Source organism: Manis pentadactyla, chromosome 16 (genome assembly GCF_030020395.1).
Source record: "Manis pentadactyla isolate mManPen7 chromosome 16, mManPen7.hap1, whole genome shotgun sequence".
Classification (NCBI taxonomy): Eukaryota; Metazoa; Chordata; class Mammalia; order Pholidota; family Manidae; genus Manis; species Manis pentadactyla.
In genome coordinates, this window is record NC_080034.1 from 7,237,022 (window position 1) to 7,262,417 (window position 25,396).

General features: G+C 40.7%; 1 protein-coding gene across 3 annotated transcripts; it reads right to left on the bottom strand.

Moving 5' to 3' along the window:
- On the bottom strand, positions 1 to 25,091 carry MTO1 (mitochondrial tRNA translation optimization 1). Of its 3 annotated transcripts, none has more exons than XR_005030929.2 (12): positions 24,875 to 25,091; positions 20,948 to 21,147; positions 20,750 to 20,867; positions 14,553 to 14,842; positions 12,815 to 12,927; positions 12,528 to 12,718; positions 12,173 to 12,303; positions 11,370 to 11,574; positions 11,122 to 11,293; positions 7,777 to 7,895; positions 4,363 to 4,494; positions 1 to 2,832 (listed from the first exon to the last, which is right to left on the bottom strand). XR_005030929.2 is itself a non-coding variant. In XM_036916200.2 (12 exons), exons 1-12 carry the CDS (start codon positions 25,089 to 25,091, stop codon positions 2,671 to 2,673), a joined length of 2,079 nt encoding a protein of 692 aa, XP_036772095.2. In that variant the 3' UTR covers positions 1 to 2,670. The 3 variants fall into 3 exon arrangements, 1 of the variants encoding a protein (XP_036772095.2); XM_036916200.2 differs by having other exon boundaries at positions 4,363 to 4,523; XR_008994462.1 differs by lacking the exon at positions 1 to 2,832 and adding an exon at positions 5,068 to 5,195 and having other exon boundaries at positions 4,393 to 4,523.
- Positions 25,092 to 25,396: the final 305 nt, after the last annotated feature.

Below are 25,396 nucleotides of genomic sequence, written 5' to 3' on the forward strand. Positions count from 1 at the left end.
TCACAAGAGAAGGTAGTTTTATTTTGGAAGTATCGTTGCTATACAATGTTGTATTGGCTTTAATGGTACAAGTTACACATATTAAATCCTCACCCCCTCTAGTGCAGATACTATCTATCAATGTAGTAAGATGTTACAGAATCACTGACTATATTATTCTCTATGCTGAAGAGGACATAGTTCTTAATACTCATGTCACAAATATTTTATCCCACTTAATTACCCACTCGTTTTAGTTTTGTCATCTCTTCCGTAATATTCATTCCTCCAAAAAGCATGTCCTGGGTGTCTACAACTGTGGCGTGGCCTGTATCCAAGAGGTTTGAATCATGAGGCTAAGGTAAGGCAGTATTAAAGTCAAGGTGGAATGCGGAACACGCAGTAACAGGACTCCTGTGGGAAGAGAGCCCGGGAGGAGCGGCTTGTCTTCCCTGTGCGCCTCCCAGCCTGCACGGCTCTGCGGCCCAGGAGCCCCTCGCATCTCTTGGCTTCCCTGGGGTATCCAGACTGTTTGGACTGCTCTGGACAGCATTGCATTCTAGGAGGTGGTATTTCTGAAGTGGAAAAGCCATGACAATTAAGCTAGGGTGAGACTCAAAAATGACAAAATACTTAAAAAGTATCAGTAATAAACTTCAAACTTGGCTGTAAGGTAACTTCACAATTCAAGGTCATAATGACTTAATTATAGGTGCCTGTCTTCACCTTCCCTCCCTCCATCCCCTAACCAATTATTTTAGACACTGGGGGTTTCTTGGCCGCTCCCTCTTTCCTGTCCACATGAACTTCAGGCCCTGGCCTTTCTACCACCAGGCAGGATGGTCTGTGACGGGTGGAGGAAAGCTGACCTTCTGCCGGAGGCTGACGGTCATCACTGTTGGGGGATTTCTAGCAGGAAGGTCCACTGGGCAAGGTTACATATTCAGCTGACTTCCCAGGGTGCTGTGGCCTGTAGCACTTCTGGCTCACAGCACCAAAAGGGAGGCTGTTTTGAAATACTCTTTTAAGTGACATAATTTTATATAAGTCAACGTATTTTGTATGATGGATTTAAAAAGATTTCACATTTAAACCAAATGGCAGAACCTAAAACAAATGTTTTCCATCAAACATTTTCAACGAGTTACCACTAATGGAATCACATTATAAAGCTTAAGTTCACTGACAAGCACAGTTCTCACCCGGCCCAAATCACTGCTGTCAGGGACCTTCCGGTCCCTCAAGGTGATGTTTTCTGATACTCCACTCAGTAAGCCCCCCATTCACTTGTTTCACTCCTTAACCAGGAAGCAATTTAAAACCAGTGATTTCCCTTCTAGTGCTAAAATACCTTTTAACGAAACACAATCTAGTGTTGTACCCAGTATTGCCTCTGTAGTAAGAATTCTGCCCTAAAGTGGCCCCGATGACAAAAGGAAAAGCCGCCGCTCTGTGAGATGACTGCGTCAGACGCCAAAGAATTCCGCATTGCTGGACAGTCCAAGTTACAAGTACCTTTCACTGGTTGCCAACCTAGACTTTATGAAACAAATCCATGAAAACTGAGCATTCAAGCAGCCAAACACGACTACAGAACAAGGTTTCGGCTGCCTCACCCGCATACTCAGGCTTCACCTACAGATCTGGAGCCCAGGTGACTCTGGGGCTGCTGCCCGCCGCGCGTGCCTGCTTTGGCCTGGAGCTGATGCAAGGGTGTCTCCCTGGACAGCTACCGGAGACCCGAGCAGCACCTCCAGGTGGAAGCAGGGCCCTCGGCCCACTGGACTGTGTTCACTTTCCAGTCTATCTGGAGAGGTCGCGGGCCCGAGGAGTCAGCCAGAGGGCTGCTGGTCGTCCCACCTGACCAACTGCGGCCACACTGTTGAAGAACTGTTAGAAGAGAAAGGCCAGCACCCCTCGGGGTTTATGTCAGTTCTGACTTAAACAGCAATGCTAGTCACCCATTACTACAGATTTGTCTTCAGTGCTAAGAAACTGTGCCTTAGAGTGTCAAAGAAAATACTGTATGATATCAAACAACTACCTTTATTCTCCCTCAACCAGGTTACCAAAACATTTCCACACTGTGGATGATGGAAAAACTGATGATTTCTAATCTGTTTTACAGTGTCTTTATTAATGTTCAAAGGCAATTACTGGTGGTGATTTCCTCCAGAAGTACAGCAATCTTAGAAGTCAACTTTTACACTAATATCACATTCCAATATTGGAAATTAGCCAAATGATTATGGATGATTTTATACAGTCTAAAATTTTTAGCCTTAAGAATCGGAGGGCTTGGAAATCACCTCCAGACCCACAACAAAGCAGACAACACTAACTTTCAAAGCCAGTTGAAGGATGAGAGCTTCACTTTTGTTACATTTTATGGCCCAAGCCCTTGTGAACAGGCAAATCTGGAAGCTGGTATTTTTCAGCTTTACTTGTAGGTCCACTGTTCCATCTCTGAGGAACAATTGCACAAAGCTTCATCAATAGGCTCCTGGAGAAGGAGGGCTTTACAACTGCTTTTTGAGATACAGGCAAACAGCACAACTAAACCTCCATCCTGTTCATGAGCTGATGACAAACCCATCAGAACTAACAAGGTTATTTTAATGGGTCCAATATAATGCTGCTTATCTCCTATTATGCTCTCATGTTGATTAAAAGTCTTCTATGAGTAGAAAGCTACAACTGTCTCTCTTCAAGTTTGTCTGTATCGCACAGGCGCGGATCAGTTTTGGGCAGTTCATTCAAAGCCCCCTGTCTCTGCTGGGTGGTCTTCACAAACCTGAGCAGGTTGATGATGGCAGCAGGTGTCACTCCAGGTATGCGACTAGCAGCCCCAATCTAAGAATGAAACCACAAGAGAAACCTAAGTGAGCTATGTCAAATCAAACCAAATCTATTTCCCCCTAAAAATAATCTGTGTATTAGTTTATATTTTCAAAATTACTATCTTAATGTATCTTCAAAATAACTTTGTCAAGTAGATAAAGGAAATGGGAATATTATAATATCTTCATTTTGCCAAACTGGAGAAATTGGGGCTCAGAGAAATCACAGCATTTGTTCAAGATCACATAACTAACAGATGGTAGCATACCTACTTTTTCATTGAATGAACACAACATCCTCAGCAGTGTGCAGGGCAGCACCTAGAACTAGTCTTGTTAACATTTCTGTGGTGTATTTTTACAGTGAAATGTATGAATACTTCCTCTAAGTGGTATAACGACTAAGCAGCCCATCCGTTCACGTCAGTTTTTATTACCAGGAGAGTCTAGCAACTGCTTCCAAACTCTGCGTGTCCACGACTGTGGAAGAGGGGTTGTGAAATCTGATGACCAGTGACGTCCACTGAACCTTCTGTGATAACAGACTTTTTATACTACTTTATTTGCATTGTAACACCATATGTGGCTACTGAGCATGTGAACTGTGGCTAGTGTGACTGAAGGGGTGTTTGAATTTTATTTAACTTTAGTTAACGTAAGCGGTCACATCTGGCTAGAGACTGTCACTCAGGCAGTGCAGCCTATGACTGCCTATTAGATCGTGGTCCAGAAGGAACAGGATACATGGAATCATAAAGGTCAAGGCCTATTTGCCTGGTTTCCATGATGGCTATTTCTAAGAACACCATGTTTTGTTGATGAAATTGCTCTTCCCTTTAAAAATCTTTTTTTTCCCAAAACTTTTTATAGGTTATATTTTTGCTAAATGCCATTTTATGAACCACTAACTACTAAAAAAAACCACCACAAAAACCAAAAAACACTACCCATTAAACTATGACACATCATCAATTCTTAACATACGGTTCAGTTACAGAGATGTTAAAATGTGCATCTCAGAATCAGAATAAAGGTAGCCTATCAAGCTTTAAATAGTTGGTATTAGAAGTTTGACAGTATGTACTACAGAATCAAGTTTTTCATCTGTTTACGCATGTGCACGTATACACACACGCGTGGGGCAGGGGACCTCTGTGGCCCCCTCTTCCTTCTAGTAGCTTCTAAGGAAACACTATGGGACCCTAGGGAGGGATCCAGGCAGTGATCTGAAAATCCTGATATGTATTACATTTTACCCTAATGTGGTTTAAGTTACTTACATAGTTTACAGTAATGGTTTAACCTATGGCTGGAACCAGAGAATAATCAACTCTGTTCTTGACTTTTAGTTTTTTATTTAGACTAAGCTTTTTCATCTCTTTATAAAAACATATCAGCATGTGTTATACAAAGACCTATATGAAAATAAGAGGTTGTTTTTTATAATGAAATAAAATATGTGGCCACTGTAAATCCAGGTTCAAAAAATTAAAGCACTGGCTCTTTATTTATAACCTGTTCTATCCACTGCGTGCTGTCTTACCGTCTGTGGGCGACTGAAATGTAGCTTCTCTCGGACTTCAGAGGACAGAGACACACCCCTAAGAGTCAGATAATCCAGGTCTTCTGGCAGCCGGAGAGCTTCATCTCGCTGAACTTCCTTTATTTCTTGTTGCTGATAGAAGAGCACCAATTCATAAGTGGCTGGTGAGCAAAATTAATTATGTTTACAAGGAGCTTGTGCATACAGTGTCTCATCCCATACTCAACACCCCAAGATAGGTGGGGTAGGTATTCCCTTTGGCAGGTGAGGAAATTGAGGCTAAAATGAAGAAAGGGAGTATCCTGCATATTAACTACAGTACTCTTTTATCTGGTCATTTATTGCATGCTCTTTTCATTTCAAAAATGTGAAAAATTAAAAGTAAACCAAAAGAAATTGCTTTCTCAAGTGCAAATTTAGGTGGAACGTTTCCCTCAACAGGCTGTGGTTTTGAATTTTAAGTCCTAAAGACAGAATGTTTCTTCAAGAAAACTTTTTCTGAATAATGCCCATATAAAGCTGTAATTTTAAGTTGTGGAGTTTCTTAGATGGTAACACATTAATTTAAATAATTTAGCTAAAGTTATACTCAGAAATGACATTAGAAAGATAATTCAGCAATCATTTTGTGATTAAAGCATTCTGATCTTAGAAAATTAAATTCAAAACTTGTTTTAAAACCTAAATTGAGGTGGGCATTCTTACCCTGTTCAAGAAAGTGAGTCTTCCCTAGAGGCTTTGGTAGCACCTGCCTCCTTCATCTCACTGGCAGCCAGAAAAATATCAGCTCCAAGCCTGGCTCTACCAGTGACTACGGGCATGTCGTTATCCTTCTGGGATATATATAGCAGTAATCTATATATTGGTATGCATATATAGTAATAGAGCAAATTAGTACAAATTATAATATAATTTTATGACTCAATAAAGTAATTTTTCCTCAATAAAGAAGCCATGATTTTGAAGTATAGTTTAACATTACTTCTTAAACATGAGTATATTGCTAGTGTCCAGTCATTTGGAAGAACAATTCTAGATTCTAGAGTTTCAGTGAGTTTCCTTTTCCGGTGAGCCTTTTGTTAATGTGTGTGGTGGCAGGCAGGTAGCACTCGGGTCATGTAAACAGCAGAAGCACAGCAAGGTGACAGGCCTCTCTGGAACCAAAGGAAAATGCCGCGGCTTGTGCTGGATGGAATGCAGCACCCTGAGCACCTGGGCTGGTCCCCAAGGGGTGTAGGGTCCTTTCCTGTTTGAGCAGTACAGCCTCATATGACTTCTATCCTTCTCCCACCTATTCCGTTCTCTGCCTTTTTCTCCACGTAATTTTCCTCCTCGGGAAAAAACTCTATCAAAATGCAGAAAAGTGATATTATTCTCAATATTCTTATGTTTGAAATTTTTCATAATGAGAATCTTTTTTTTTTTTTTTTTAATTGAAGGGTAGTTGACGCACAGTATTACATTACATTAGTTTCAGGTGTACAACACAGTGATAAAACATTTATATACATAATTCTAGGTTGCAGCTATCACCCTACCAAGCTGTTACAATATCTTGACTATATTCCTTATGCTATACATTACATCCCGGTTACTTATTTATTTTACCATTGGAAGTCTGTCCTTTTTTTTTTTTTTTTTTTGTGAGGGCATCTCTCATATTTATTGATCAAATGGTTGTTAACGACAATAAAATTCTGTATAGGGGAGTCAATGCTCAATGCACAATCATTAATACACCCCAAGCCTAATTTTCATCAGTCTCCAATCTTCTGAGGCATAACAAACAAGTTCTTACATGGAGAACAAATTCTTACATAGTGAATAAGTTACATGGTGAGCAGTACAAGGGCAGTCATCACAGAAACTTTCGGTTTTGCTCATGCATTATGAACTATAAACAGTTCCAATATGAATACTCATTTGGTTTTTATACTTGATTTATATGTGGATACCACATTTCTCTCTTTATTATTATTATTTTTAATAAAATGCTGAAGTGGTAGGTAGATACAAGATAAAGGTAGAAAACATAGTTTAGTGTTGTAAGAGCAAATGTAGATGATCAGGTGTGTGCCTGTAGACTATGTGTTAATCCAAGCTAGACAAGGGCAATAAAACATCCACGGATGCAGAAGATTTCTCTCAGAACAGGGGGGGAGGTTCTAAGCCTCACCTCTGTTGATCCCCAATTTCTCACCTGATGACCCCCCTGCGACTGTGCCTGTCTTAGGTTGTTCCTCCCTTGAGGAATCTTACCCGTCTCTGGCTAACCAGTCATCTTCCGGGGCCATACAGGGAAATGTAAAGTTGGTAAGTGAGAGAGAAGCTTTATTGTTTGAAAAGGTTAGCTTTTTATTTCCTTGCATATTTATGCCCTGTAGCTTCTATGCCCAGCATTTGTCTTGAGGTATCTTTACCACTTGGAAGAATTATGATACTCGGTAAATTTGATATAAGGCACGAATTCTATTTAAGGGTTGTAATTAGGAAGGAAGAAGAAAAGCTATAGAAGTAGCAGGCAGAAGAAAACATGGGAAGATTGATTATTTCTTTGACATATCTTCTTGTAGAGTAACTTCAGCATGTATAGGTTTTAAGCTACTACTTAAATTGTGCACACACATTAACATAATAGGAGTATAGTTACATAACCAAAGCATACCTGTAATAACCAGCCATCTCCAGTGAAACCAAGAAAACCAGTTAGGCACCTTAGGTATTTGTGAAAACTTATCTATGATATGGTGGATATTGTCCAACTGAACTTGAACAGTCTGAGAGAAATCAGACAAATTAAAACAACCCATTCCTGGGGAATGTTCACATCCCTTATGTTCTTTTAACAATGAGAATCTTTTTTAAAAATGCAGCACGACTACAAAAATCAGCCGTGGCTTCGCTGGTCCGGACACTCAAAGCCGAGAGCGCACCGGGTTGTAATTTACAGTGGCCGGCTCTGGATTTCTCTGCCCGATACAAAGTAAGTAATTATTAATGATCAAGTATTTCAGTATATTGTCAAAGCCAAAGACAGTATTATTTTCTCATTACTAGAACATTAGATGGGGGAAATGTAAAAAGTTCAAGCAAGCTTTCCTTTGGGCACAGGAAAGCTGTACAGAAGCCCCAAACGTGAGTGTGCAGCCACCTGGGAATGGTGCTGGCCTGTGCTCAGTGGGTTTGAGGTGCAGCCTGCCTGAGGTTCTGCACTCCTGGTAAGCTCCCAGGTGTCGCGACGCTGCCAGCCCAGAGACCTGCTCTGAGCAGCAGAGCCCAGGACTACGCTGGCTCTACGGCAATACCGGCCCTTCTGGACACAGAGCTCCCAGCAGATCTGCTGTCCATTCATAATGTGAACACATGGAAAAGAGAGCATACAGACCTCTTGAGTAAAAACTTATTTTTTCCTACCTTCTATTTTCAGTCTTTCAGCTAGCTGTGTACATGTAGTGTACTTCTTCAGGGGCTCTGGGGCGGCCTTGGCTAACCGTTCCATGTCAACTTCCTCATACTTCAGGACATCTAGAGCACTGCCAATACACAAAGGTTTCATTACCATAAGGGCCTGTGTCACTCACACCAGATTAAGAACAAGATTCCTTGGAAATAATACCAAGTCTCAGTATAAGTCACATCAGAAGGTACTCCAAAGCCTCTGTGAGGCCAGCAGGCGGGCACAGCACCTGTGGCGCCAGGGCCTCTGCAACGTCAGAGCGGGACTCTCCCCTCACCCCCCGCAGGGGGCCGGTCGTTGGTGAAGTCTGCATCGCTCCCATCCACTATCCTCCCTGTCCTGGTGAGACAGCATTCTCTGGCAACGAGGGTTTGATGGGATTGCTCAGGAATTTACAGCTATGCCAGATAGAGCCCAGGTCCTGTGAATGAGTTACCTTTCTGCAGGCTCGGGACCAGCTGAGTTCCTGCTCTGCAGAACCCCGAACTAAGAACAAGAGGACACTTGTGTTTTAAGTCTCTGCAAAACAAACTGATGGAAATGCTAGAGGGGTTCCTGAGTACTCTTCAGTGTGACACTTTCACCTACGTGAGCACAGTCCATTCCAGTTTCTGGGGACTGTGAACTTTTGACGGTTCATGCTCAGTCCCACTTCCATGATCTGGCTTTTTACTTTCCACCGTCCACTAAAGTCTCCTGGGCCAAAGCAAGGGGAGAGGAGAACAATATTGCAGCTAATGCTGCCGATCAGTAAAATTCCCAGGCAATGTACATGGCTCAGCAAAGGAACACGCCTAAGTAAAAATGCTGACAGGTAGATGAGGTGAAGCCTGCAGTGACTCGATTCAATGGCACGTGGTAGGATCACACTAGGGGGAGAAGCTTCAGGCATGCCTCACCTCCCGAGTGAGGGGCTCCACGGGTGCTGCTCTGACCAGTACAGTCCTTTACACTGGGCTCAGATTCTTCTGCTGTCACCAGCACCCCCTCAGCCTTCCCCTGAGTGGAGATGACTAGACCACTCGTGGCTTTGTTAATTCTTACTTGCTTCATTTACGTGTGCCCTTTTTGGTTATTTATAATCTGTTCAAAGGGTTATTGCCAGGGCAACTAAAAATTGTGCATGATGAGTTCCATTGCTGCCGAGACCTTGGTGCTACTTGGTTGAATCCTAACACTGCCCTTGCTTGGCTCATCTCACTCCAGGGGTCCCAAGACTGCAAAATACTGTTTCCTTCTAATTTTGTTTGGTTCTCACAAGGCCTCGCTGATGGTTACTGTTTCCCTACATCCCTGCCTTAATTCATTTTATTTCTATTTACTAACTTTGGTCTCTCTCTTTTAATACATTACCTTTTTGGTAAATTCTGAACACTCAAAATCTAATGGGATGGTGACCTCAGAGAAAAGCCCTTGACCATCTAACTTGTAAAAGCTTTTAAATAATCTGTCTACAAGGCTGGGAGCTGTTCTCAAGTCCAAACTTCAAGACCTTTGAGTCAGTTCTAAGTCTCAGAGAGCAGAACTCTGGCAGTCAGGACAAGCTAGCACACTTCAATGTAACATGAGATAATCTGTGAGCTTCCTAATAACATGTGTTTCCCTGTGAAGCCTGTGAGTAATGTGTGTACACATGCACTTGTGTATCTCTTCTCAAAGTTGGTTCACTTGTCAGTGTTAAGCTCAGAGCTGAGCACGCATGCAGCAGATGCAGTTATTTGACTGATTTTTCATCTTTTTAGTTTTATGTCTCTAGACATGGATTAGCTTTATGTATCCAGCCTCATTTAGGAAGGCTGAATGCTAGACTGTAACTATCCGGCTGAAATAAAATACGGGGGCTGGGACCCTGCTTTCTCCTAAAGGGGAGGACACCTGAATTAAAAAGCATGTGGCCAATTATGTTTTCAAAAAAATCACTTTGACAGAAGGGCTAGTCATGGGAAGAGTTTGGGAAAAATATAAAGCTGAGGGCCACCTCACTCATAGTTTACTCATCAGGCAGCACTGTGGACTGCTGACAAGCACCCCTTACCCCTACACCTCGATACACACTGGTCACATTCACTGCAAATTCTGATTCTATAAATTTGAGATAGCACAATATTTGATCAAACCAAAGCATAATGTTATACATTCTTTGCACAAAGATTGAAATAATGTGAGCCCTCCTAAATCTAAAAAACAAATACCTGGAAAATGAGTGAATTATAAACTATGTTTACAGTTCTGCCATCTCCCAGTGCCACTTAGCTGGTGAACAGATATATCATCACCCTTACTTATGAATCAGGCTTCATTCCCGTGAATGAGATCCCCTGGTTTGGGTGACCATAATGCACGTTCTTTAACACTTACTGTTAATATAATTTAACATCTGCTTCATATCCCCTGAGTGATGCCAGTGCTTTGGGAAATGTCTGGGAAAATTAAAACTTGGGAATTAAATGACAAAACACTGTGATGAGATGAGAGCCAACAGGATATATCACACCAGGCTGTTAAATAAGGAGAGAGCACCTGGAAAGAGCAGAGATAATAAAAAGCAGCACTGAAATTGGTGTAACACCAAGTTCACAAAATCCTGGGCAAGGAAAACGGGGGTTTAAGAAAAAAGGAAAAACACATTGGGACACAGCAGCAAGATCAATGCCATATGGGCCTCTCCGTGGCTGTGACTGTAGATGTGAGACTTCTAAGCAACTCCCACCCTCATTAGCTTAGATCTTAGCTCAAGATATTTTTTAAAGGGAAAAAGCAGTGGTGAGATACGCAAATTTTGAATTTTGCAAGGTCCTTAGAAATGTATCTCTGAAGCAAAAAGCCCTACATTAATGTTCATTAGACTCATAGAGTCCCTATAGCCAGAATGGTAAAAACAAGGACAAAAAACCTAAAATGCAACAAGGGACTCTTCAAGTAAGTCTAAAGAATTTAAAACACTCAATCAAAGAGGTTTCCTTGCTAGAGCTCCCAGATAAGCTGAGACTGCTCTAATTGCTCCATGCCTATAAAAGAAAGCAGGTAACTTATTTTTCTTGGTATGTAACCTCTAAATCTCAAAATAGCCAGAAAAACCTCACTGGGAGCCCCTGAGAAATTATGTAAAGAAAAAAAATAATAATTTGGAATCATATATATTTTTAATATTGGATAAAGAGAGAAATTACATCTATAGGATTTTGAAATGAAGCCCAAAGTAAACATTTAAAATACGCAGGTAAGAAATCTATAGGCAGTGTTTCTGTCATGATCTCATTTTTCTGTAAAAAGTGAGAACGGTCTATACTAAAAATGCATACCTGAGTGGTAGACTTTTATCAATACTCATAGAAGCCTCTGGAATTAACTTTTTCCATTTAGAACTTGAAAGCTCAATGGATTTTAGCACAGAAATGCCTTCTTCTAGAGAAGACTTCATCCAAGCAGCCCTTTCGTATCGCTGTTGGGACACACAGCCAGCTTCCTCATACCCTAGAGCAGGGAGGGGAGGGACACGATGAGCGAGGTGTTGGAGACGAGGGGCCCCGGCCGCAGGGCGCAGCGGTACCTCGGAACGTGAGCCTGCTGTCGGCGTTGTCGGGGCGCAGAGACAGACGGAACTCCGCCCGGCTGGTGAACATGCGGTACGGTTCGGTGGTCCCGCGTGTGGTGAGATCATCTATCAGGACGCCTATGTAGCCTTCTGTCCGGCTGATGACAAAAGGAGGCTTGTGTCTGACCCGAAGACTTGCGTTGATTCCAGCCACCACGCCCTACAAGACGGCTGAAATGGTTACAAGGCCATGATGAGCGCAACAGAGCCAGCCCACTCACACCACCTGGGAGGAACGTGGGGCGGTGAGAAAGCAGGCACTGCCTAGAAGGGCCGAGACCGAAAATGGGGTCCTTCCTCAGGAACGGATGCAGGGATGCACCACTGTACAGTGCTGTGATCCACTGTTTCAAAAATACGTAGCATTCCTGATAAGCCTACATGGGCTATCTTTTTTAAACTCCACCTCTAAGACCTTTCGAGCTTTTTCCCACTTACAAATGACATAATTTTCCACTTAAAAGGGATAATATTTTTTAATAAAGTTATGTTAAAAGAACTAAATTTTCTTTTTTTAAGCTTCAGAAGCAATATAGTGGATCTAATCAAAATACAGTACCAAATCTAGGAGCTCAGAAAAGGATAATAAAGCCACAAGAGTTTTTTTAAAATCCTATTGTACACGGTAGCCATGTCACAGGCCCTGAAGCAGAAATGCGTCTCCTTATGTCGTGAGCTGTAAGGTCTACAGTCCCCGTAACAGGCGCTGAAGGGGGAACACCAGGTGAAGTCCCCGTCGCGTCTGCACCGCCTCCTACTTGAGCTGCAGCTTCCTCGTAGCCGGTAGTGCCGTTTATTTGTCCAGCAAAGAAGAGCCGCTGCACCAACCGAGTCTCCAGAGAGGGAGCAATCTGACGGGGGTCGAAGTAGTCATACTGAACGCCATAGCCTGCCCGGGAAAATGGCACAAAATGAACAAAAATGGAGCTGCGTTTGCCACGAGGGAGAGAGATGAGAATTACCATGAAATGTTCTTCAAAAACAAAGACTATTTTAAATGCACAGCTGTTGGGCTTTGTCTCCTGAGGCTCTAAGCCAGCAGAACTGCAGCTCAGATCTCACTGCGTGACAGGATGCTGAGCCCACAGTAAAGGGGAGTAGGGTTCTCTGTACCTGGCTGAATCATCTTGGCGTTCTCCAAGCCTCTGATGCATGTGATCATCTTCTCCTGTAATTCTGCTGGCAGTGTCATAGATAACCCTTGGGGGTAGATGAGATCAGAATCCAAACCTTCAGGTTCCAACCAAATCTGATGTAGCCGGTTTGGAAAACGCAAAACCTTTGATTCAATGGATGGGCAGTATCTAGAACAGGACGTTGAAATACATACATTTAATGAAACCAACAAGAGGGCTGACATCATCTCTTACAGTCACTGAGCCCCAGGGTCACATCCTTACCGGGGTCCCCTCGTAGTCTCCTTAACGTGACTGTTGAGGTGAAGGTTGTCCAGGACAATCTCGTCCACTCGCGGATTGGTGTGTGTCAGGTGGCACGGCAGCTGGTCCTCTGGCTAAAGCACAGGAACCACTCACCACACTGTGTAGCGTCTCCATGAGCCTTGCCTCTTCTGCACGCTGTGCACGTGCTCTTATAGACATTAAATATATGCACAATGCCGAGTACTCCCTGTGAAATATTTTTGCCCAAACAACCTGAGATGAACCGAAATCTGAGCAAGCCTCTAGATCTACCAGTTCACAGGAAATATAGAGAATGGAGGAGCTAGACAAATCTAGAATGTGGGGAATTCTAGAGAACAAATGACTCAGTTTCTTCCACATATAAATGTCAAAAAAAAAAGCGGGGGGCAGGGGGGTGGGTAACTGTTATAAGACACATCACCCAATGCCATGTGTGCTCCTTATTTTGTTTAAAACAACTATTAAAAAACAGTTTAAATAAGCTGTAAACATTTAAAGTAAGCATTTAAACTGGGAAAACTGAACAGTGCTGGGTGACGTTAAGTATGCTTTGCTGGGTATGCTAACAGTACTGTGCTTGGTTTACACAACTTTATCATCTGTGAAAGACACACACCAGAGTTATCTTAAGTGAAACAATGTCTGACATCACCACTGCTTTAAGACTCAGCAAGAATAAAGTGTGCAGGAAAGATGAAACAAAAAGGCCAAAAAAGCTACCTGTTGGAGCTGGGTGATGGATGCATAGAAATTCAGTATGCTATTTTTAGTACTTTCTGTAAACTTGACAATTTACCATGAAAAAATTAAAAATATACACACTAAGAAAGTATCACAACTTGTACTTTACCAAAGCAAAAACATAAAACTGACTTTCTTAAAATAAGGAATATTTGGCACCACTTGGCAGAATAATACTCGCCAGAAACTAGGACCGTCAATTTTAAGTCCTCAATTCTAAACATACAACATACTTTTTTTAAATACAAAAGATAGGCAAAAGCAGCCTGTACTCTTAAAAGATACCAGTATCATGAAAAACTGAAGAACTATTCCAGATTAAAGAGAAATGACAATTACATGCAGTCTGTGATCCTAGGTTAGAAAAAAAAAGGTTGCTGTAAATGACAACACTGGGGTGACCAGCACAGTCTGACCAGGGACCGTGTGTTAGGTCACAGGGCCGGATCCGCGTTAAGTTCTCCCAAGTCCATCACTGCACTGAGGTGATGTCAGAGCATGTTTGTGCTTGAGACACACACTGGAGTACTTAAGAGGTAAAGGGTCATGACCCCTGCAGCTTCCTCTCAAATGTGTCAGAGAAAGAGAAGAGTATGTGTGCTGTTACTGTGTCATACATCATATACACATATCTGTATGTCTCTCTACATACAGAGAGTAGAGTAAAATATTAACGATCAAATTTCGATTGTTTGTGAGAGTGCGTTTTAAGTTTTGCAGCTTTTCTATAGGTCTGAAATTGTTTCAAAAAGTTTAAACAGGCAAAGTTATCAAAGTCATGAAATGTAAGAACTTAGGGAAACAGCCAATTAGCCAAATCAACTAATCCTTTCAAAAATCACTTTTTTGTACCTTAAGTAACAGTGATGTAAAGTGGATTGCTACAAAAAAAAAGCAAAGAAGTGGTTAGGCCATATCCTGCTGTGAATAGCAATTATTAGCTTTAAAGCTGGATCTTCATAAATGATCTTACCTTAATCCACACTGTCTCATTGATGAAGCTGAAGGGTACAGATGGACTGTCTGGGGTGTGCTTGTTCAGAACGCTGAAATTAATGGACTCTTTGGCAATTCGAGGTGGAGTCCCGGTCTTCAATCTTCCCACCACAAACCCCAGCTTCTCCAGAGTCTGGGCCAACCCTATGGAAGGCTCATCCCCTAAGCGTCCTGCTGGATGCACCTCCAGTCCGATCACAGTCACACCTCTCAGGAACGTCCCAGTGGTCAGAATCACGCTCTCAGCACACACCGTGCTCCCATCCGCTAAAGCAGCAGAGAAAGTAAAAATCTGTTCTGTGACCATAGACCAAATGGGAATGTGATTGTTTCACATGAGAACTACAGAAAAACTTGTCTTTAGAAACTTAAAAAAATATTAAATCCAACTCAAGAATCCAAGAAAGCTGGAGGGGAGAACATAATGTGTTATCATGATTCACATGTTCCTAAAATCACATCAGCCCTGAAATTAGTCTGTTAATTTTTAAAATTAATTATATTAGACTTGTTAAATATGACTACCTCACGTGATTTCTTCTCCCTCCTGAAACTCCAAGAAAATGAAATAAAGGGGGAAAAAGGTATAAAACCACAAGGACAAGTAATGGAAGAGAACTTTTCAAATGATGAGAAATTCCTAAATATTTTTGAAAGACAGGCAGTGATTGGAAGAGTGAAAACATGCTCTAGCAGAGGGGAGAAGGCTATAGTTAAGAACCTGAAGAGAAGATACCAATGAGCATGAACTAATTTGCCCTGCAAAGCTCACAAACTGGGGAACTGAGAATGATAACTGAGTAGTGCAGGAATGAAGTTTGGGGCTGAAAATGAAAGATAGTTGAAATCGACATATAAAGGTTTTGTCTTTTACAGAGAATGTAGGTTTATTCTTCAGATAACAGAAGTTATTGTTTAATGGGTACATATGTAGGCGGATTAAAAACTTCTGGAGATGGATAGTGGAGACAGCTGCACATTTTTTATACACTTAATGGCACTGAATTGTACATTTAAAAATGGCTAAAAGGCAAATTTTATGGTTTTTAAAATTTTTATTAAGGTATTATTGATATACACTCTTATAAAGGTTTCATATGAGAAAACAATGTGGTTACTACATTTACCCATATTATCAAGTCCCCCACACACACCCCACTGCAGTCACTGTCCATCAGTGTAGTAAGATGCCATAGATTCACTATTTGCCTTCTCTGTGCTACACTGTTTATCCCATGATCCTCGGCACCATGTGTACTAAACATAATACCCCTCAATCCCCTTCTCCCTCCCTCCCCACCCCTCCCCTTTGGTAACCACTAGTTCATTCTTGGAGTCTCCAAGTCTGCTGCTATTTTGTTCCTTCAGTTTTGCTTCATTGTTATACTCCACAAATGAGGGAAATCATTTGGCACTTGTCTTTCTCCGCCTGGCTTATTTCAGAGCATAATGTCCTCCAGCTCCAACCATGTTGTTGCAAATGGTAGGATTTGTTTCTTTCTTATGGCTGAATAGTATTCCACTGTGTATATGTACCACATCTTCTTTATCTATTCATCTACTGATGATGGACACTTAGGTTACTTCCATTTCTTGGCTATTGTAAAAAGTGCTGTGATAAAAATAGGAGTGCATATGTCTTTTTGAATCTGAGAATTTGTATTCTTTGGGTAAATTCCAAGGAATGGGATTCCCGGGTCAAATGGTGCTTCTATTTTTAGTTTTTTGAGGAACCTCCATATTGCTTTTCACAATGGTTGAACGAGCTTACATTCCCATCAGCAGTGTAGGAGGGTTCCCCTTTCTCTGCATCCTTGCTAGCATTTGTTGTTCTTAGTCTTTTTGGTACTGGCCATCCTTACTGGTGTGAGGTGATATCTCATTGTGGTTTTGCATTTTCCTGATGATTAGCGATGTAGAGCATCTTTTCATGTGTCTGTTGGTCATCTGAATTTCTTCTTTGGAGAACTGTTTCTTCATATCCTCTGCCCATTTGTTGATCGGGTTATTTGCTTTTTGGGTGTTGAGGTATGTAAGTTCTTTATATATTTTAGTTGTTAACTCCTTGTCGGATATGTCATTTACAAATATATTCTCCCATACTGTAAGATGCCTTTTTGTTCTGTTGATGGTGTCCTTTGCCATACAGAAACTTTTTAGTTTGATGTAGTCCCATGAGTTCATTTTTGCTTTTGTTTCCCTTGCTTGAGGAGATGCATTCAGGAAGAAGTAGCTCATGTTTATATTCAGGAGATTTTTGCCTATGTTGTCTTCTAAGAGTTTTATGGTTTCATGGCTTACATTAAGGTCTTTGATCCATTTCAAGTTTACTTTTGTGTATGGGGTTAAACAATAATCCAGTTTCATTCTCTTGCAGGTAGCTGTCCAGTTTTGCCAACACCAGCTGTTGAAGAGGCTGTCATTTCCCCATTGTAGGTCCATGGCTCCTTTATCATATTATTAATTGACCATATATCGTTGGGTTTATATCAGGGCTCTCTAGTCTGTTCCATTGGTTTATGGGTCTATTCTTGTGACAGTACCAAATTGTCTTGATTACTGTGACTTTGTAGTAGAGCTTGAAGTTGGGGAGCATAACCCCCCCCAGTTTTATTCTTCCTTCTCAGGATTGCTTTGGCTATTCGGGGTCTCTGTGGTTCCATATGAATTTTAGGACGATTTTCTCTAGTTTGTTGAAGAATGCTGTTGGTATTTTGATAGGAATTGTATTGAAATCTGTAGATCGCTTTAGGCAGGATGGCCATTTTGACAATATTAATTCTTCCTACCCATGAGCACGGGATGTGGTTCCATTTATTGGTATCCTCTTTAATTTCTCTTAGGAGTGTCTTGTAGTTTTCAGAGTATAGATCTTTCACTTCCTTGGTTAGGTTTATTCCTAGGTATTTTATTCTTTTTGATACAACTGTGAATGGAATTGTTTCCCTAATTTCTCTTTGCTAGTTCATTGTTAGTGTATAGGAATGCCACAGATTTCTGTGTATTAATTTTGTATCCTGCAACTTTGCTGAATTCAGATATTAGATCTAGTAGTTTTGGAGTAGATTCTTTAGGGTTTTTTATGTACAATATCATGTCATCAAGGCAAATTTTACGTTATGTACATTTTACCACAATAAAGAGTACTACTGGGCCTACAATATATAGTCAGGGTAAAAAAAAAGTATCTAAAGATACTAAATTAAGTAACAGAAGTACGTTTATGTCTACACTAATAAAAACAATACAATCACTAAATCTGGAGAGGAAAGGAGGCAAGGGAGGGAAAATGAAATGAAAATAAAACTAGTTTAGAAACTGTTCATAGGGAGGAAGTCAGTAAACACTGACAGAAGAAAGAGAAGATTAAGCATATTAAATAAAATCATAGTTACTAAGTAATCATCAGAAAACACAAACTTGAAAAATTAACATAGCTCCCCAAAGCAAAGCAAACACAGATTAAGTGGTTAAAAAAAACAACACTCTAATATGCTGCTGCTATGTGGAAAAAGAAACATGTTAACACATATGCATGAAGATACATATATATGCATGTATCGATGGAAAGACTGCCCAGGAAACTATTAATGCTCTTGAGGAAGAAACTGGTTGGCTAGGGGACAAGATGAGAGAGAGAGACCACCTTTTAATTCTATAATCTTCTGTCCCCTTTAAACTTTTTACCAAGTATAGGTATTCCCCATTCAAAAAGTTAAGAAATCTAAAATAAAAATTAATTTTTAAATTAGGGGAATTAAGCCAGGATCTGTACTTTAAATTGTAAGATCTGCCAGCACAGCCCCTCTTACCATTTTATTCCCAGAAAGCTAGCAGGCAGCCATAGTAACCCCTTGATTTCTACTTTCTTCTCATGAGAACTAGCAAACGTTGATATTTGGGAGTTCCCAAACAAAAAGTCCAGTTCAATCCCTAATCACCAAACTATAAAGTCATACAGCAAGTTATAAAGCAGTAAAATCAGCTATGCAAACACGAATCTTCCAGTGTTTTGATGCCTCGTTTAAAAATCTGGACAACCAAAGATCCCTAGACACCTGCAGAAGGCTGTACACATGACAGTAAACAGCCCAAATAAGCAAACAGGATAAAGTAGCCTAGGAAAAACAAGTGTAGAGCAAAGGGAACTTCAAAAACTGGGAATTAAAATCCTTTATAGATTAGAGAAATTGAGAAATCATGAACAAGATGCTAAGTAAGAAAAAGAAACAACCCAGATAAAGACACTTTATAAGTGAAAAATATCATAAATCCTAAAAATTCATTGTAAGGATTTGAAAAGTAAAGTTAAGGAAATCCCCTAAGAAAGTATGGCAAATAGACAAAATATAAAAATAGAAAGAAACCTAGGAGACCAATCCAGGAAGAGATCGTAATTACAAAAAGAGAGCATGGAGAAATAATAGAAGACAATACCTCAGAAAACAAGGACACAGAATTCTAGATTAAAAGGGAACACCTAGCACCAGCACACAGAGAGAACAAAGACTACACTAAGGAACATCCAGAGACAAATACAAGACCCTAGAAGCTTACAGAAAGGAAAAAAAAGAAGTCATATGCAAAAAAATTTAAATCAACATGCACTGAGTTTCTGGGGTTTTTTTTGGCTTTTAATAGATAGCATCATTTTATTTTGTTTGTATCTCTGTTTATAGAACAGTATATTATAGTGGTTAGGCTTACTCAGCTCTGACTAAAAATACCAGGTCTGCTACATCCTGGCTGTAAGGTGTTGGGTAGGTTACTTAACTTTTTTTTAAATTGAAGTATCATTGATGTACATTCTTATGAAGGTTTTGCATGAATGACATTGTGGTTTCCAGCTTTCACCCATACTATCAAGTCCTCACCCCCCACTGCCGTGCCTGTCTATCAGCATAGTAATAAGATGCTAAAGAGTCACTACTTGTTGTCTCTATGCTGTATTGCCCTCCCTGTGACCTACCTATATTGTGATTGCTAATTAGAGATGCATTGAGCTTCTTAACAGCAAAACAGGAAACCAAAGACTGTCAAAATGCTCAGGAAAAAAAAATATTTAAATTAGAATTCTATTCTGAAGGAAATTATGAGTCAAGCCTAAGGGTAGAACACATTTTTAGATATGCAAGGACTCAAAAAACCTACTTCCCATGAATCTTTTTTCAGGAAGCTGAAATATGTACTCCAGCAAAATGAGGTAATAAAATCGACACCAACTGGGGGCCCAGGAAACAAGGGATGGTGTAACACAGCAAAGTACTGAAAGGCAGTCTCAAAATGACATCTGTGCAGACGGACAGAGAGCAAATGTCCTGATTATAGCAGATTGTTGGGGCTTGTGGCAGTCAGTGTCTCTGAGAGGGAAGCATCAAAGAAAAAACATAATTGATAATTATTTTAGGATTAAGAAAATGATAGTTTTTTTCTCTAAAAGTTGAACAAGTACAAAGATAAAATGAGCAAATAGAAAAAAAGCAATTACTAACCCAAGGCAAAACAAAGAGGTATAGGAAATAAACATGACACACTACTTGGATCTGCAGTGAACAATTAAATAATTATAACAACATAAATACTATCAACTAACATTTATGGTATAATTATACTGAAAGGATAGAGAGAAGGAAAAGGGGATTAAAAGCTACTGCCGTAAAAAAGCTAATAGATAACATCCAAGACAGAGAAGAAAGATATAAACATACTGTTTAGAAATAGGTAAGTATATGTCACAAGTGAGGGGGAAAACACAATAATTGTTTTTCCATACCAACTTTTGACTCTATTTGATTTTATAAAAATTCTGCACCTGTGTTATTTTGACTTAAAAAAATACATAACTCTTTGGAAAAAATATAATAATCTTTAATTAAAAATTTAAAAAATGTAAAGTCAGAACTAAGAAGAATAAAAATCATGACATAAAGACCAGGAGAAAAAGACAATTATGCAGGTTATAAAGTCCTTCACTAAGGTGGTGCAGATGAACCCACATTTTGTCTGAGCTTCATGTAGGTCCAAATGAATTATGACTTTTTATAGTTTTCCTGACCCATGAAGAGAAAACACAACAGTTTCCTAGAATAAGCAAAACGTCTCCATAGTCTGCTCTAACAGAAGTCTCTCACATGGCCTCTGACGGGGTTCTTACCACCTCTCACCGGTACATACCCAGAACCACGCCACTGACACGGTACTTCCCAGTGTGCCCAGGCTCTGGCTCTGCAAGGATAAGATCTTCTACAGCTCCCTCCTGAACGGTTAGCAGCGGGGTATTTAGGATTTCTCTCTGTCAGAAAAGAATGCAAGTTGAAATATAATGGTTAAATACTCACTTCAACCTCTCCTGCTTTTGTGCCCTATTCTTACCTGCATGTTCTGCTTATAGAGTTTCCTATCAACTTGAGCTCTCAGACCCCAAACCGCTGGTCCCTTACGCCGGTTCAATACTTTGTAATGCACACCAGACTGGTCACAGATTCGCGAACACAGGCCATCCAAGGCATCAATTTCCCTCATTAAATGCCCTTTTCCAATGCCACCAAAGGAAGGGTTACAGGACATCTGACCTAAAAAGAACAGACATAAACTAAATATATGAGCACCTTGCACATACTGTTTAATAGGGAAATATCTGTACAACTAATCAGAATTATTTCATAAAAAATTTTAAAAACTTCAAACACTAAAAAGAAAATTCCAAAGTCCCTGTGGGAAAGCAAGAGTTATTCAGGGCCTCCTGGAAGACAGATCATTGCCTGTAGTTTCTGTTGAATCTTATCCTTGATGCGTATTTTTACTATGTCATTAGGTTGCAATGTGGCTGTGAAATCCTCACTTCATGAAATCAAGCATACTTTCAAGAAGTCCTTAGGCACTGGTTCACTATTACAATCAATTGTGTTTTCCTTAAGTGCCATCTGCTGTTTTCTTTTTGCTTATTTTGCAGAAATAATTAAATTATAAGCTTCCCCAAAGAAGAAACCTTCTCTTTAAATTCCCCTGGTCTTATCTGGAGGTTTAAACTCATGTGGTTTTTAAACTCTTAAGGTTTTTATGATGGTGGAGGGGGTGGGAAAATTCAATACAGCTCTAGGTCTCTAGGAAAATATTTTTTCCTCTTTAAAAAGACACAGGGAGAAAAACCTTTTTCTGTTGAAAGTTGTCCTGTTTGGATGTGACATTTAAAACTACTATGGACACTTTGCAACCATGAGGATAGCTGGTTTACAGACAATCCAAGAAGGGCATAATAGAGATATGCGTGGAATCTGAATCCTTGGACATTGTGAACTGCTGAATTACCCAACCTTAGAGCTGATCTAACTGCAGACTTGTTAGAAAATAAATTCTCCTTTTTGTTTAAACTAATTGAGTAAGAATTTGTTACTTGCAAAATGAGTGTACATAAACCAGTTAGCACAATGTCCGGCATAGAATATGCAATAAATAGTATTTACGAATAATGATTTTAATGTTTCTCAAATCAGTGTAAAACATACTTTGTTTCTGATCTTCACTTTTTAAAAATCACGTAATTTCTTTGCATTGTTTTTGCATTTATTTTTAATCACAAATAATTTCCCATCACCACCAGCATTAAAAAAAGTCTACTTTATTTGCTCAAACATGTCAAATATTACTATTTACATAAGTATCCTTACATAGTTATTTTAGAAAAGAGCTCCATACACTTTGTATAAAATCAATAAGTATTTGGTGGAGGACTTGATAATATGGGTGAATGTTGAAAACACATTGTTGCTCATGTGAAACCTTCATAAGATTGTATATTAATGATACCTTAATTTAAAAAAAACCAGTAAGCATAAAGAGTGAATATTTACCCTATCCTTGAGTTTATATGGAAGCAACAAATTTGCACTCCCGAGTTTCTAATTCAACATATTATTTCACATACAAATGTTAAAATATTTTATTAAAGGATAAGAAGTAGAGAGACTAGTGTAATGAATTCCTAATTATTGACTCAGGTCCAACCTCACGTCTTTCATAGCTCTACCCATTTCCTTCTCTCCTAGGCATATCACCTATGTCATTATCATCTGTAAGTATTTCAGACAAGGTCTTTTTGAAATCCTTGGGGGAGGGAGGAGATAACATAATCACACCTGAAACATTTGTTTTTAAGGAATAAGTAACCAAAATATAAACTAGAAATGTGGAATGACATCACCAAGTACAATTTTTTTTCCTATTACTCTGTACCAATCGTAAGTAATCCTCTTCCCATCTTTAGACAAGACACATTTCAGATACCTTTAGATCAGAGGTCATAGCCCAGGGGTTTGCTATGATATTGTTTGCTACGCATAAGGCTTTTGTTAAAACAAAACAATGAATGGGAATGTATTTTCCAGCACACCAATGTTCCTGCTGCTTCCTGCTATTTTTTCCCTAGCTTCACACATTTAGTTCCTGTAGCATCTAAATTTTTTATCTCTATTTTAGATGTTGCTACTCCTCAGTATGACTTAGCCTTTAATCAGCTGATTTTTTAAAATCTCTGAACTTAATTTGACATTTTTCTCAAACCTTCATACCCAGAAATGCCTCCTCATATACAGAAAATGAAAAAAAAACAAAAACTAAGAATTATTGGAATTCTACCACTTCCTTATATCTCAAAACTAAACTACTTCTAGTCACATTACTGAATTAGTATATACCTATTTATAAAATTTACATTTGTGAAATTCAAGTGCAAAGAAATCCTCATCTTTTCAGATTGCTGGAAACTTTTTCTCAAAGAAATATATGTATCAGCATTGAGCCTCTCTCCATATAGGCATAAAACCTGAATATGCCACTCTTTTGCTTAGCCCTCAAAATCTTTCTCAACATACAACTCCAGGAAGCCAGCATTTATTCCCAATCATTTGTAGTTGGAATAATAAAGTCTATTCATTATCTGTGCTCTGAAGACAGGCTATTAACATTTCAAGTATGGCATCAGTAATTGGGATGGACAGTGGTAGTAGAAATGTATAAATCAGTCCATTTTCCACTCTACTAAAGGATAAACTTACGTCAAATAGTTAACATCTTATCACGGTGTGGGCCAGGCACTGTTCCAGACGATCTGCATGCATTTTCTGACTTAAACTTTACAGCAACCCAATGCAGTTGGTACTAGCATTTCTATTTCATAAAGAAACTGAAGTTTAAATAAATTGTCCCTTGTCCACAGTTACACAGCTGATACACAGTGGAGCCTAGGTTAAAATTTAGAACAGAACAAAAAGGCTCTGGAAGCTTTTCTCTTTCATCTGAAAGGTAAAAATAATTTGCCAAAAAGCGTGATTTTCCAGATTATTATAAAATAAAAGATTTTCTGCCTCTGACTTCATTATTGGCAGATGATCTGACTAAATCACACGGACAATTCTTGCATCCTGTATTTTTTTTTGGTATCACTAATATAAATCACATGAGCAACACTGTGGTTACTAGATTCCCCCCATTATCAAGTCCCCACCGCATACCCCATTAGTCATGTCCATCAGCGTAGTAAGATGCTATAAAGTCACTACTTGTCTTCTCTGTGCTATACTGCCTTCCCCATGCCCCCACCCCCTTAAGTGTGCTAATCGTAATCACAACCTGTATTCTTATGCAAGTTCACCCTTCTAAGCCAAAACTATCCTTCGGAGGCCAAGCAGAAATAAGAATCTTGATACTTCATTACTGTATCAAATCACCTTAACAAATGACACTTTCAGATGGCCATTCACTAAGCTCATCTATAGAAGTTATTAAAGTATCTCTGAAATGTTATTTACTTAAAAAGAATCTTTGAGCGTATTGCGTTGGCAGAACATGAATATGGGTTTTGGCGGGAGGCCCTCCATCCCTGATAGAACATTATACTATTGAATGATCATCTTAGTGCAGCAATACTTTTTTCATTAGAGTTTCGTTTGTTTTTGAAAGGTAATACCTATCTACTTTTTTAAAAAACGTAAACACAATGTAATCTCTCGGGTAACCATCTAACCTCACTCTAAAGAACAGCAGTTAACAGTGTATTTCTCTGCAGTTATGAGCTGAATGATAGTTTTGAAAAAGTATTTCACTAAACAAACATGATTTATTCAGTCTCTACAAGACACACTTAATGTTCCAATTACTGTTCACTCCTCAGCAAAATGCGGGCGGAGTCGCAGCAACGCCTGATGTGCTAGAGGACGCCTCGCCCGCGACCAGGCGAGGCCGGGGAGCGCCCGCGGGGCCCGGCCGCGCCCTCCCGCCAGCCCGCGGCCGCGCGCTCCTCACCGATGGCGGCGGCCCGGTGCGTGAGCAGCAGGGTCCGTGACCCGCACCGGGCGGAGGCTGCGGCCGCCTCGGTCCCCGCGTGTCCTCCGCCGACCACCACCACGTCGAAGTGCGGAGCGCGGGGCGCCGCGCTGTGCCCGCTGCACGGGGCTGCCGGCCGGGGCCGCCCGGGGAAGGGGCCCGCGAGCCAGCGGCCACCACCACGGAGCGCGAACATGGCGGGAGAAAGGCCGGCGCTCGCTCTCCGCACCGGAAGCCACGCGGAAGCTCAAGGCCCGAGGCGACGGCTCCCGGGCGCGGCCATCTTCCCTGACGTCACGGCGCGGCCGTCCGCGCCCGGCGTCGCCATGACGTGCGGTCTGGCGCGACGCCGCGGGCCGAGCGAGCGCGGGCACAGGCGCGGCGCGGGCGCGTCGGGGGCCTGTCAGGGGCCTGTCGGGGCCTGCCGTCCGTCCCGGGGAGGGGCGGCCCGGTCGCCGGCCGGCCGCCGCAGAGGCCCTGATCCCCTGGCTCGGCCTGCTG

Excerpts from the sequence above, each read along its gene's own strand:
- MTO1 (XM_036916200.2), bottom strand. The coding sequence starts at position 25,091 with ATGTTCGCGCTCCGTGGTGGTGGCCGCTGGCTCGCGGGCCCCTTCCCC. Across the intron at positions 21,148-24,874 it reads GCACCGGGCCGCCGCCATCG|GTCAGATGTCCTGTAACCCT; the intron begins GTGAGGAGCGCG and ends TGTTCTTTTTAG. Across the intron at positions 12,304-12,527 it reads CGCCAAGATGATTCAGCCAG|GCTATGGCGTTCAGTATGAC; the intron begins GTACAGAGAACC and ends TTTCCCGGGCAG.